This window comes from Rhinatrema bivittatum, chromosome 4 (genome assembly GCF_901001135.1).
Source record: "Rhinatrema bivittatum chromosome 4, aRhiBiv1.1, whole genome shotgun sequence".
In the NCBI taxonomy this organism is placed as follows: Eukaryota; Metazoa; Chordata; class Amphibia; order Gymnophiona; family Rhinatrematidae; genus Rhinatrema; species Rhinatrema bivittatum.
Genome location: NC_042618.1, coordinates 252,626,564 through 252,641,227, shown reverse-complemented (window position 1 = coordinate 252,641,227; position 14,664 = coordinate 252,626,564). Strand labels below are relative to the sequence as shown.

At 42.7% G+C, this 14,664-nt stretch overlaps 1 protein-coding gene across 5 annotated transcripts in view; it reads left to right on the top strand.

The window, feature by feature from the left end:
• Window positions 1-14,664, top strand: part of PPARA (peroxisome proliferator activated receptor alpha) — a 159,824-nt gene extending 145,160 nt beyond the window's left edge. For 2 of the 5 annotated variants that reach the window (XR_003856442.1, XM_029600047.1), the window contains one exon: window positions 14,293-14,664. Coding sequence is in view for 2 of the 5 variants with exons in the window: in XM_029600047.1 (XP_029455907.1) it covers window positions 14,293-14,336 (44 nt within the window). In the remaining 3 variants the exon portion in view is untranslated. Of the gene's footprint in view, window positions 1-10,025; window positions 10,063-11,132 lie in introns of all 5 variants that reach the window. The other 3 variants (XR_003856443.1, XR_003856444.1, XM_029600048.1) reach the window with 3 other exon arrangements.

Genomic DNA, 14,664 nt, shown 5'->3' with positions numbered 1-14,664 from the left:
CCCCCCCGCAGCCGGAGACCGCCCGGCACGAGACCGGGAAATGCCAAGACCAGGTATGGTAGAAACCTCTCTTAAGTCTCTGGTCTCCGAGGCTCGAATAGCTGCATAGATTGTCCCTTCCGTCTTCTGTTAAATCGGGTTGAGCAGCCCCGTCTGGGCTAGACCCCAATCCGGTGCGAGGATCCACACACGTGGAGACCCTCCAGGGGGGTCGCCATCTTGTCCATGTGGTCATCAGCGCCATTCCCCCCCTTGACCACCGTATTGTCCGCTCAACTGAGCCTTTCGCACAGCGGCGCGCACAACTGACTTGTGCGAACAGCGGTGTGCACATTTGTGCCATGCGCACAGCGACACACATCACGGTGCCGGGCGCATAGCAGCCCGCATAAATGGCCCGCGCGCACAAATATTGCCGTGCACACAGCGGCGCATACATCTCAGCCAGGCGCACAAAGTAGTAGCCTGCACGCACATCTTCGGCGCACTCGGAGCGCACAACTAAGCCTCCCGGTACACATACCTACATGCACAGACGAGTTTTAAAGCTCCCCACGAGCACAAACCATGGCACCGCCTGCCAAGAAGGCCAAGGCACAAGCCCTCTGCCCAGCCTGCCACCTGAGAGCTGCGCAACCTGAAGTGGCCTCCTCCCTATGCCAGCAGTGCGAAAAGGCTCAGGGGGAACCAAAGCAAGGTCCCTCACAGCCAGTAGAGGGATCCGGATCCACTAATGATAGTACTCCGGACCTCTGTATCTCCAACTCGGCACCTACACAGGAAGGCACCTCCGTGGCCTCCACTATAATGCTGCCTGGAATCAACATGGACCCAGGGACTTTTTCATGGGTGGAATTCTTCAAAGGGCTGCAAACCTTTGTCCAAGTGCACTCAGTACCGGCTGCGACTTATTCCCAGTTGCCACCAGAAGCTCAAGACCTTCCAAGCACCTCTTGGGCCCATCAAGACATGCCCTTCCTAAGCAAAAGCCTCCCTGCCGGGGATACAGACACCTTAGAGGACGAGGCTGACTCCCTGGAGGAAGGAGAAATCCCCCCGGGGATGGAACCATACCGAACCATGCTGCGATTCTTCTCCAAAGACGAGTTACCAGCTCTCATGTCCCAGACCCTGAAGATGCTGGACATTCCAGGCACGGACACCACAGCGGAACCAAAGATAAACCCCATCTTGGTCTCCTTTCGTCAGGCCTCATGTTATTTTCCAATGTTGGAAGCTGTACGGTAACTGATTGACCTGGAATGGAATGCCCCAGAGGCCAGCTTCAAAGGAGGATGGGCCCTAGAAGCCCTATATCCCCTGGAACCCATGGCTAAGGAACTCCTGTGGTTCCCAAAGGTGGACACCATGGTCTGCGCAACCTCCAAGTACACGACCATTCCCGTCGGAGGAGCGGCACTAAAGGATGCCCAGGACAGACGACTGGAAATCCATCCCTTAAACAGTCCTTGACGTAGTAGCAATGACTCTTCAGATCGCTTCCTGCTGCACACCTGGTGGCATGTTCTTGCTTGCTCCTCTCCAGAGATGCAACCACGCCCGGTGAGACTATAGAACCTGCGGTATCCTTCCTCACGGATGTGACCTCAGACCTAGTGCGCACCTCAGCCAGGAACATGGCCTTGGCAGTGGCAGCCAGAAGACATCTATGGCTCCGAAATTGGTCAGCTGACACAACATCCAAAGCAAACCTCACGAGGATGCCCTTTAAAGGATCTCTCTTGTTCGGAAGCAAATTGGAGAAGCTAGCCAACAAATGGGGCGAATCTCCAGTACCTCATCTACTGGAGGACAGGAACAAAAGAAATTAGCGCTCCTCCCCCCGAAGAACCAAGGGCAGAGGAGCTCAGCGCTTTAGACCATACAAGAACACACTCTACCAAGCACCTCACCCCGCAGGCAGGGGTGAGGTGCTTGGAACAGACACAACAAGATGGGAGCAGGCTCAGGTACAGGCCCCAGCCGCACCCTACAATAAGAATCAGCAGACCCATCCACAGGAAGAAGTCATAGGGGGCAGACTTACCCTCTTCTACCAAAGATGGGTCGAGATAACGTCGGGCAAGTGGGTCCTAACCATCATTCGAGAGGGATACTATCTGGACTTCCACAGCATCCCTCCAGACAAATTTGTGAGATCACCATGCCACTCCCACTCCAAGAAGATGGCAGTGGAAACCACACTGGCAAGACTACTCAGCCTAAAGGCGATAACCCCAGTGCCCACGCACCAACAAAATACAGGTCACTATTCCATCTATTTTATCATTCCCAAGAAGGAAGGAACGATCCGGCCCATCCTGGACCTCAAGACCATCAATCATTACCTGAGGGTACCACACTTCCACATGGAAACCCTACGCTCAGTCATAAGGGCAGTACAGCCGGGAGAATTCCTGACCTCACTGGATCTATCTGAAGCCTATCTCCACATCCTGGTCCATCACGACCATCAGCGCTTCCTACGCTTTGCAATACTGGACCATCATTACCAGTTCCGGGTGCTAACCCTTCGGACTAGCTACCGCCCCTCGGACCTTCACCAAAAATCATGGTAATAGCAGCGGCAACACTGAGGAAGAAGGAATCCTCATACATCCTTACCTGGACGATTGGCTGATCAGGGCAAAATCTCCAGAGGAGAATCACCCAGGCTCCTGCAGCCTTCCCAATCGCTAGAGTACCTGGGAGTCTGGTTCGACACCAAGCAGGTCAAGGTTGTCCTTCCTCTTCCAAGGAGATTTTCAAAGTCCTCCTACCCAATTTGCCCTAACCATGGATGCATTTACTCTGGGCAGGGGAGCTCATGTAGATGGGCTCATCACCCAGGGTCTCTGGTCTGCCATATCAATTTCCTGGAGCTCCAGGCAATCAGGTACGTGCTATCGGTTTTCAAAAATTGCTTGTCCAACAAGTTGTCCTGATCCAAATCGACAACTAGGTAGCTATGTGGTATGTCAACAAGCAGGGAGGCATGGGATCATACCTCCTGTATTAGGAAGCGATCCAGATCTGGCCTTGGGGCCTGTCCCATGGGATGGTGCTCAGGCCATATACCTGGCCGGGATGGAGAATGTAGTAGCAGACAGGCTGAGTTCAACCTTTAGACCCCACGAGTGGTCCCTGGACCAGGGGTAGTGAATCGGATATTCCATCTCTGGGAAGCCCAGACAGATCTTTTTGCATCCCCTTGCAACAGGAAGTTGCTTCTGTTCTGCTCCCAGTACAGGTCAGATGGCAAATCAGCCTTGGACGCACTTGCCAGTCATTAGGGCAAAGGTCTTCTGTACGCGTATCCTCAGATTCCCTTAGTAGCAAGGACTCTCTTGAAGCATTGCGAGGACAAGGGGACTATGATCCTCATAGCCCCTTATTGGCCGAGACAGGTCTGATTTCCACTCCTATGGGAGTTGGGAGTTGCTCATCTGGAGACTGATCAGTCTGGGGACTTCCCCAGTTCTCATCACACAAGAATGAGGTAGGTTGCAGCATCCCAACCTCCAGGCCCTGTCTCTCACAGCCTGGTTGTTGAGAGCTTAATTCTGCAACCGCTCAATTGAAGCGGGTCACACATGAATCATACAACTATAGGCTGTACAGAGATGGGGCTACCATCTATACCTTTGTGGTATGCGCCAACTGCACTGAGATGAACTCTAACAGAGTTGGTTTTAAGCCAGCTTCTGATAGGTGTAGAATGCAAGCAAGCAGTTTTTGTGTGGGGCAGAAGAACAGATCTAGGGCCTTCTGCTCACACCACACGGAAAATCTCCGCCACTTCAGTCCATAGGACTTTCTAATGGAAATCTTTCTAGAAGCCAGTGGAGAAGATTTTCCGTGTGGTGTGCGCAGAAGGCCCTAGACCTGTTCTCCTGCCCCACACAAAAGCTGCTTGCTTACCTTCTACACCTAACAGAAGCTGGCTTAAAACGTTAGAGTCCATTAGAGTTCATCTCAGTGCAGTTGGTGCATACCACCAAGGTGTAGATGGTAGGCCCATCTCTGTACAGCCTATAGTTGTATGATTCATGCGGAACCTGCTTCAATTGATGCCTCCCGCTGCAACTCCAACCAGCATCCACCCAAAAGGCCCACAGCTGCTGGGAGCCCAGTGCAATCATAATGCTCCTGCCAGTGTCCAGCATTGGTTTGCCAGCAGCGTTGATAGCATAAGCTACCAGCATTTTTGTAAGAATATCTGATTGAAACACTGGAGACCACTAGGAATGGTACAATTGTACCACACTCCTGGTGGCTGTGGACCTTTTTGGGGGCTGTCGAGTGGAGTTGTGGGTGGGTGGGTGGGAATTAAGAGGGGGCCTGGAGGCTATGTATTTTCTGAATCCTTTTAATCTTTTTATTTGGAGGGGGAGAGGGTTGGGCACTGTGCCCCATATCAGTTTTAGTTGTATGGGGGATTGGGCCTGCAGGACCACAAGGAATTTGTTTTCCTTCCCTTAAGTGGCTATCCATTAAATATAGCCAATTAAGGCTAAAGTTATCAGAGTGCACATACCTAGATGAGTTTAGACAAGCTCTGAACACGGACTGATTTTCCCAGTTACATTTGGCTGGAGAGCACTGATATTTAGCATTGGCTAAGTTTAAGCCCTGCTCCAGTACAGTCCCTTTTTTTTTATCCATATACGTTTTAGCCGACTAATTTCTTGTCTGGATAAAACTTATCTAGACAGTGGCAGGGGGAAGGGGAGTATATGTAAACCCTTTATCCAGCTAGGTTCCAAACTTTGCTGGACAAATCATTTTGAATATTGACGACTTAAAGTCCACAAGTGGATAAAAGGTATTGAATTCCCTTGGAACTACATAATAATTTGACTAGATCCCTTTGAATCTCTCTGTGTGGCACTGGAATAATTGCTGAGGATTTCTAAAAGATGATTTGACAGTCTGAAACAAAGCTGCAAGGCTACAACCATGGAAGCCACCAAACAACCTGCCCGAAGCTTCTGGAACTCTATCAGCTATGCTCTTTGAACAATTTTGAACTGTCAGTTGTCCTGGGAAAAGTGACTGCATGTCACTCAGTGTAGCGCTCTTCCAGCTTGTGCTTCTCCTTAGAACCTAGACCGTCAGGAAGCTATTTATTGAGCATCTTCCCTTGCATAGGCCATTTCCTTATGATGATGTGCTACAGTCCTGTTGGATTGAAAAGTGCTCTATAAATCTAATGTATTATCCATTCTTCTGCATCAGTTGACAAGTCAATCATTACAAAGACTTGAAGAAAGTGCTAGTAGGTCCTCAATTAGTTGTGAGGTCATGTGATCAGGGTGTGACTCTAAAGAATAATGCCTTTGAAACTTCCAGTTCAGGGCTAATAATTTTATCTTCCAACAAGTTGTAAAGCCATCTTTATTTTTGCATTGTATTTTGTACAAATGTAGAACAGCTACCTCAATAGATGATTGCAATAGGCATTAGTAAATAGTATAATTTGTGATATAACTGTTTGGGTTGGTGTGGGAAAGTCACTAATCCACAATTTATAATATTTTAATAACTGAAAATGCTATTTTCCCCTATAATTGATTTCACTAAATGTTGTTTGAGAGTAAGCCTGTTTTAAAAAGTGCAGTTTTTTTCGCACTTTTCTGTGATATTATGTTCATATGCATTTGTGGACTGTGTAAATGGCAATGCCACAATACTTTGTGATATTGACTGACATGGCACTGATCTAACACTAAATCTGCAGTCCTCGTTTGTAGATGAACTGCTAAATTTATAGTTGGGATTGGAAAATGCAAGTAAAGCAGCTGCTAACCTAATACCCACCACTTCTTCTCTTTAGCAATGATTACTCTCTCTCTCTCTCTCTGTATATTTAAAATATCCTTTAGCTTGAGTTGGAAAATTTAGGGTGAAAATTAAAAATGAATGACCTAAAAATCTGAAACTACTAAATTGTTGGCTCATCCTCAAGTGCCATCTGTGATCTGAAGGCGGGCAAAGATGGGGCATCCTGGTTCTGTCTGTGCTCAGCTTTCCTCTTTTGTCCATGTCTCCAGATCTTGGCTGGTTTGGTTTTGTTTTGGTTTTTTAAAAGATGAGGAGGGAAATAAACTTGCAATCTTGAACTCTCAGAGAGCAAAAAATGTGTCACCTGGCTGTTTTATGAAAACTAGAAGTAAAAGTGGTTACACAAAAGTAAAAAGTTTTACGATAACACTTCACAATCAATACAGTAACAGCAGAAAAATGTGACTATTTTAAAATTCTTTTGTGTCCAGCACTGTTCTGTCGTGGAGGTTTTCTTGCTCAATACATTGGAAGATGGGCTGTTTTAGATTATGTATGCATATATATACATTTTTGTCTTCATTTTGATGTTCTATGAAACTAGTTAATGTTTTTCTGATGTAACAATTCAGTATAGCAAGCTAAGGGGGTTATTTACTAAAGGTTTATCGCACAAGAAAAGGGCCTTTTCACGTGTGATAGGATTTAAATTAGATGGAGGGGAGGGGCGGGGAAGGGGAGGAGTCGGCCGCAGCACCACTGCTGGCGATAATGTGAGGCCTTTTGCAGGCCCGCCCCCTTTTTCGCGGGATTCATCATTCCGCGAGAAATGATGAATCCTGCCCTAAGATAGCTGTTCGATCTGAGTCCTGTCCAGCTGCTCAGATGTACACTTTACTACAGTAGTAATATATCATAAAATAGGGAGAGTAGTTTTTCAAACAGCCCACATAGGAAAGTCAGCAAAATCTCGCCCAAGTTACACCAGTTTTCAAAGCAGATTGTGTTTAAATCAACTTTAAAAATGAGCCCACCAGTTCTACCCCGCATAAGTTGCACCTGCTATTTGGCACACATGGATTTTTTTTTTTCTGAAAACTCCTGCATGTGGTACCAGGTTTTATAAAATGTGTATGTAGGTCCAGACCCCTCAAACCACATAAGGCTGAATTTTAGAAAGTATGCACATAAATACAAACCCCTTTCTAACTCTGTCCCCAGGAACACCTCCACTTAGTCTGGGTAACCTTATGCATGAACGTGATATACGTGCATAAGTTTACCTGCGTACTGAGTAGATGGTTTTGCAAAAGGCCATTTCTACCCATAAAACGCTGTTTGATATGCAGGAGTCCCTTTGAAAATTACCTCTGATAAGGTTTGGTGTCTTTCTTATTTTTTTTATTTTTTCCCCCTAATTCTGCAAACTGATTTCACTCCGTTGCCCTGAATGTCTGGCACATCCAGGGAAACTGGAGGGAAAGCATTAAAGAGATTGACAGAAGCAGTTTGTAAGTGATGCATAACAGTATTACTGCTTACATGGCATCCTTTTGAAATACTGCACAGCTTTCTTTCAAGGAAAAGAAAAAACATTGATAACATAAGAATATCAGGAATTTCTGGACATCTGCACTATTTTGTTTTGTTTCTTTTTTTAAATGGAAGCTAAAATTCTACTAATAAATTTAAGCAAACTGGGAGTATATGAGGGAGAAGGAAGAAGGTTAGTCTGTAGCAATAGATTGCTGAGCTGGAAATCTGATTAGTCATATTTTGAGATTCCCTTAGTAGGGCAAAGCCACTCAAAGGTTAGTCTGAGTGTATGGTAACATCTGCTAAAAACCCTTGGATGTGCATTTTGCTTTGTATGTGATACTGGACAATTTAATGCTGCTTTATTAAAGCAGCAGTAATAGATGTAATCTTTAAAACAGTTAGCTTGTATCTTGGCTCAGTTGCATGAACTTTTGGTCTTCTTTCTTGATCACCTTTCTTTTTCCTTAGTATTCATATACAGTAGGTAGAACATCCTTTCAAAGAAAATTCATCATATTGGTGCAAAGACTTGGTTAGGTTCTACTACCCAGAAAAGTACATTCATAACATAGAAACAAAGAAGCATGATGGCAGAAAAGACCATACGGCCTAACTTGTCTGTCCATTCCTACCAACTGCCCAGCTGTACAGTTCCTACCACTCCCTCAAAGATCCCCTATGCTTATCCCATACCTTCTTGAATTCAGATACCATCTCCACCTCCACTGGGAAGCTGTCCATGCATCTATCGCCTTTTCTGTAAAGAAGTATTTCCTTAGATACTTCTAAGTCTACGCCCTATCCTCTTCTCATGACCCCTCATTCCAGAGCCCTTTTTCCATTGAAAGAAGCTAGCCTTCTGAGCATTGATACCTTGGAGGTATCTAAATGTCTCTTTCATATCTCCCTTATCTCACCTTTCCTCTAGGATGTACATGTTTTAGGTTGTTAAGTCTTTCCTTATATGCTTTATAATGAAGACCATTGACTATTTTAGTAGCCACCTTCTGGACCGAATCCATCCAGTTTATATTCATTTGAAGGTGTGGTCTCCAGAATTTTACACAGTATTCCAAATGAGGTCTCACCAGGGACTTACACAAGGGCAATATCATCTCCCTAACCATTTCTCTGCCTATGCAACCAAGCATCTTTCTAGTTTTGCCATCACCTTAGCCACCTGTTTGGCCCCTTTAAGATCACCAGATATTTATTTATTTATTTATTTATTTATTTAACGCTTTTATATACCGACATTCGTTTGCACATCACATCGGTTTACAGTAGAATAGATGAAATAAGGAAGGAAATTACATATTAACAATTTGAGTAACTATGTCTTAATTTGAGCAGCTAAGGAGTTTAAGAGGCAAAAGGAGGTAGGAACACAAGATGGCATATGACATGATCACCCCCAGATCCTGTTCTTAATTCTACAGTGGAATTCACATGACACTTGGTGTAACTGTGTTGGTTTTTATTACACATCCTGGATGGAAATTTACTTGCACAGTCGATTTTTACCTTTTAAAAAAAAATCTGGAAAATACTGATTACATTTAAACCATAACATGTTTAACTAATTAGATTTTTATGAATGGGTTTTACACAAAAATACGTATGCATATATTGTACATATGGCAAAATATATTGAAATGGTTTGAATTAGCATAATTTTGAAACTTGTGAGCAGAAAACCTGAGATAAAAACAGGAATTCTGAGGGACTGGTAAGGATTAAAAACCTGATTAGTTGGTATGGCTGGGCAGACTAGATAGGCCGTAGAGTCTTTTTCTGCTGTCATTTCTGTGTTTCTAACAAAGTTTTGACCCCTTACTACTGTCCATTCGTGTATTTCATAAGCATTGATATTGTACTTCCCTTAAAATATAATACGAGCTGTCAAAAGTACGTCTTTCATTCATTCACCTCATGCTTGGATTCAATACTAAGGGACAGACATATTGCCTGGGCACTTGCTGCACAAAATGGCGTACACCAGGCAAGGTTTGCTTTCAGTGCTGGCCCCTTCCCCTTTGGGCTTGCAGACTGATTAAAGAGTGACGCCGCACCCCTGCTGGCTTGGCACCCAGGATGGTTGCCCTTCTTGCCCACCTCTTGCAATGGTCCTGAATTCCTTGAGGACTTCCATTCGAAAATGATATCAGTAGGAAAAGGTTTGTGGAGAGATGTGATGTCTAGGGAGCAGAAGTGGGAGTTAGACAAGATGCACATTTAATTTAAAAAAAAATAAAAAAAAATCAAAAGCTGAACTAGGAAAATGATGCTAAATTCACAAAAATATAGGAACAATCATGTATTGCCACAATTCCCACCCTCCTTTCTGTGTACATATTTCTACATTTTTTTTTTTTTTTGCTACTGCTGAATATGTTTGAGACTGTACAGAACTATGGAGTAAACAGTTCAGATAGATTTTCATTATACCTGGAACCTTTTTCTTTTCTGCATTTTGGACTATTCACTAGTTTCTTTTCAACAAAAGGAGAGCTTGGGAAAACTGGCCCAGATGCACAGAGGGATTTCCCCCATTTTCTGTTGGAAAATGTCTTCAGGCTGCCCAACTTTATAAAATCGTGGGGACGGAGGGAGGGGTTCCTAATGAGCCTGTTCCTTTCATGCAAAAGATTAATTGCTGCTCTTTTCTTACTGACTCAAACAGTTTTAAATATGTTTTGCAGAAAGTAACCGAAGCTTGCCTAGTCACTTTTTACAGTGGTAAGCTACATGTATAACTTTATTTTATATTTAGTATAAATGTGCTTTCAGGGAGAACACTACGAATTTATAACATTTATAGCCACATGTATTTTTGTGGAAATTAAATCTCACAAATGGACTTGGAAATGCAACAGGTTTGCTGTACATTGCTGTATTTGGTTCACTTGGAAGCCAAGTTAAAGCTTCATATGGTTTATTGCCATTCTCCTTTCATCTCTGTGTGCCCCTCAACTGACCCTAGCCAGCAGGGAGGATGGGAAGGCAGTGTAAAACATATTTTTTTTGTGTGTCAGAGTTTATATTTTTAACTTATTTTAAGTGTGCGGTGAGACACAGGAGCATATAGACACACTTTGAACTGCATCCCAGCACCCTGACCTGTTTTTAAGCTTGAGTCTGGAACCTGGAACCATCCAGCTTCAATGCAGAGACTCTGACTTAGAGCAGGAGCAGCGGCTCCCATAGGTGCGGGAGTCTGATCACAGACTCCCGCACCTATGGGAGCACCTATGGGAGCACCTATGGGAGCACCTATGGGAGCACCTATGGGAGCACCTTTGCCTCTCCCTATCATCCCTACCCTCACACAAGGCAAGAGTCCAAGTTGGCTGAAAGATTTTGTTTTTTTGTTTTTACCCGCTGTTCTAGATTGGTGCTTTAAGGCCGTGTTGCCTCTTGATGATATTGTGACTAGGAGGAATGCCGATTCAGGTCCTGCATGATCCAGCTCAGGGTAGTCAAAAGGAGTTTATATCTATAACAGTTCTGCTGTCATGGTGGAGCTGTAACAGAACTGATGAGGGTGTTGTACTGCATGTGACCTGTGATATATTGTTCCTGTTGGGCTTTGAGGTTGACTGGTACAGTTTTATTCACATTTCCAAAAGTGAATATGATTACGACACTACAAGTAGTGAGAAATGTGTACAATTAAGTATGAGCAGCTTCCTTTTAAAAAAGAAAAAGTATAAAAGTGTTCCCCTACTCATGGTTAGTTTGTTTTGGAGGGGAGGGGGTTATATTTCTCTGGTTCTTTTTATTTTTTTTCTTCTGGCTGTATGTTTCAGTTGAACAGAGTTGAAGCTGCTTTCTGGTGAATACTTATTACACGTGAGAGCAAAGGCAAGAGGAGAGAAAATGTAAGGAAACTCTACTTTTTCTTCTACTTCATTCTACTTTTTTGAAAATAAATGTATTAGTAAAAATTGGTTGCTGCAAATGAATAGCATTATGTGAGTGTCCCTGGGTTCAGTCAAATGCAATTTTAAATAAGGATGTATTGGGGATATGCAGCCACAATAACATTTTTGGTTGGTTTGTTTATATTTGTGGGTTTTTCCCCCATTTCATTTGTTTTGTTTTTATTTTATTTCATTTTAGCGTGCACTAAAAAAAAATGAAAAAAACAAATGCATATCCCTAGTATGCTCTTAGCCTGATGTACAGATGTTACTCAGAAATTTTATTTGGGAGGTTGATCTGTTTAGTTATTAGAATAAACTAAGAAAAGCATTAGTATTTTTATCTGATTAGAAATTGTTTTAAAACCATTACATATATGGGGGTTTGTGGACTGGTAATTGTGTAGTAGTCTCCTGATCTGTTTACTAATGGAATGGGAATATTTTGACATACATGAGCACATTTTCAACAGTTCAATTCAAATAAAGTAATAGTTTCAAAATATGTGTTCAATAGATTCACCTCACAGTTTTTTCATTTGGTGACATTCTGTTTTTTCTTCCTATGACTTACCAGCAAGACAGTGGTACGCATACAGAAAAGAAACCCATAAGGTTGTTTTTAAACATCAGTAAAAACTATTGAGGAAATATACTTGGAAATTTCCTTCTGTTTTGGAGCTGTGCATATCTCATTTTATGCTTTTTGCATTTTATATAATTTTGAAGTTGCCAGCTGTAGAAATTTGCGACCCTCAAGTACATGGAAAGTCGTAGGCATTGTATGAAAATACTAATTTATCTTCTGAACGTATTTAATTATTAAAATATGCATATATGTATGTCTCTGTGTGCGTATGTCTGAATACACACATACACAAGCACTATTGTTTTTCTTCTCTCTTGATATAAATCTACAAGCATTTATTTTTCCTGCACTGATTTTGGAATTCAGACTTGAAGCTTTACTAAACCATCTTAATGGTCTGTAGTCATTAATGGATTTTGGTGTGCATATTAGCTGCCCTTTCTTTGTGTCTGGTACATTACTGCAAATAAAGATGAACCAGTGAACCTCTTTTGCTGATAGAATTTAAAAAGTTATCTTCAAAAACAAGTTTGCAGATCCAGAAAATGAAATATGTAGGACATTTTAACAGCAAAGGATCTGCATTCATTTTATTGATATCCTGATTGGTTAGATTTTATAGTACCAAATGCTTATTAGGAGATGGACTTTGTTATGTTTCTTAGGATCTCAGTCAATTAAAAAAAAAAAAAATCTTCAATATGCATAATACAAATGCTAAAGTCTCAGTCCAGATAGAAATTTTAGACTACTAGTTCTCCAGACCCACAGGGCCAGTCCGATTTTCAGGATATCCACAATGAACTGGCATGAAATAGCTAGGCAACTGCTGCCTCCATTGTATTCAAATTGATCTCATTGTGGATATCCTGAAAACCAGACTGGCCCAGTGTTCCTCAGGGCCAGAGTGAGAACCACGCATGCCCTTGAAAGAACACATTAGCCTATCTTTCTGACTGAATTGAGTCCTTTTGAATAGGACCCTTCTGCTTAGCATTGGTATCATATACACAAGTAAAAGAAAATGTGAGACAGTTTTAAAACTTGGTAATAGTCATGGAATCTGGCTACCAACTTCATTCTCTGCTGATAGAAAAGAGATTGCATCCTAATAAGGCTATAACAGGATAATCAGACTGGGGGCGGGGGGCTTATCTTAATTTTTGCTGTAGTGATAAAGGTCCGCCAAATTTATTGATGGAAATATTCCACGGTTTTTTCATATGGAAAATTTCCAGTACAAAACTGAAGCAAGGTTTTTTTATTTATTTTTTATTTTATTTTATTTTATATACCGGCAACCGTTTGCACATCGTGCCGGTTTACAGATAACTTACAACCAAGGATATATAGGCAAAGCCTTTACAAGGAACACTTTTCTACATGAGCTGAGCTTTCAGAGAGTCTCCCTAACTGATTGTATTTATTTATTTCTTTTTCTTAGCAATCACATTTCTTTTTGTAAGTTGTTATAACTATTTAGTAAATAAGCACACTAAGGGATAGATTTACAAACGTGTGCGCATCCATGTGCGTGCGCTTCCCGGCATGCACACATGGACGCGCCGATTTTCTAACGTGCATGCCAGAGCGCGCACGTTAGAAAATCTGTGGACCGCACGCACCGGATTTTATAATCTGCGTGCGTAAGTGCGGGCAGCGCGCGCAAGGTGTTTTGCAATTTCTGCGCAGCGATGCATTCGGGCCTTCCCCAGTTCCCTACTCCCCTACCTAAATTCCCTCCCTCTTCCCCACCCCCTAAACCCTACCTATTTGTTTTTTGGGGGGTTTTTCCTTTGTTTTACAACTTACTTCGGCTTCCGAGCTGAAATAAGTTGCACGCTCCGGCCGGCTGCCGGCGTGCGAGTCTTTGGAACAGCAATCAGTGGTGCTGTCCAGGCCCACCCCTTCGAAGAGGCCCGGCACATACGCGCGTACCGGGGTTTACGCACGCGACTGGGCCCCTTAAAAAAAAATTCCCTCAGCATGCGCAAGGCCTGGCCGCGCACATAAACCCCACTATTTATGCGCACGGGCCTGTGAAAATCTACCTGTAAATGTCCTGCTGTATTCCCTTCTGAATCACGTACAGTTTGTGGCACTGATGTACTGAATTACATTTATACAAAAGTTTGTGTCTTTCTAAACTTGCATTATATTTTAGTTAAAACCGTGCCGGTGGGAGAGGGGGTGCTTAACTTGGCACGGATACACAAAGGTTCAAACAATATGGGACAAGGTCCTTCAGCTGTCACAGGCACCAATCGTTTTGTTTCTACTTTGCTTGAGTTCTTCTACAGTAGTAAAAGCATTAAAAAGTTGCAGTGAATTAAAACTCGCATTTTAAACTTGCTCTAGAAGTGGGTAATGCTTGGTAACAGAATTTGGGTTATTCAGGGATGGTTGTCTCCCCATAGTGCACCACTAACTCAGGTTTACTTTTCTATTACTTTCTAGTTACAAGATGTAATTGCTGCAGTAGGGTTACGGAAGAGCTCTGAAAATAGGCAAATCCAGAGCGAAACCAGAACCAAGACACTTTCTTTGCACTGTGTATACAAAAGGAGTGAAATATTGAACAAAAGGAAAGGCTGAATGCTTCCGCTCTATTAATTTAGAGACAAAAATTGCTCAAATGAGGGGATTTTAATGTTCAGATTTTAGTTTCTAGAAGTAAAGGCATGGACTAATATCTCCAATTAATGAATATTTCTTGTAGGATCTGTGTGTTTTTAATGAAAAAAAATTCTGTAAGACTGATGAATGTAAAGAGTTAAATTCAAGGTACATTTTTGTGCTAATGGTTAAAACAAATAAAAACTATTTTAA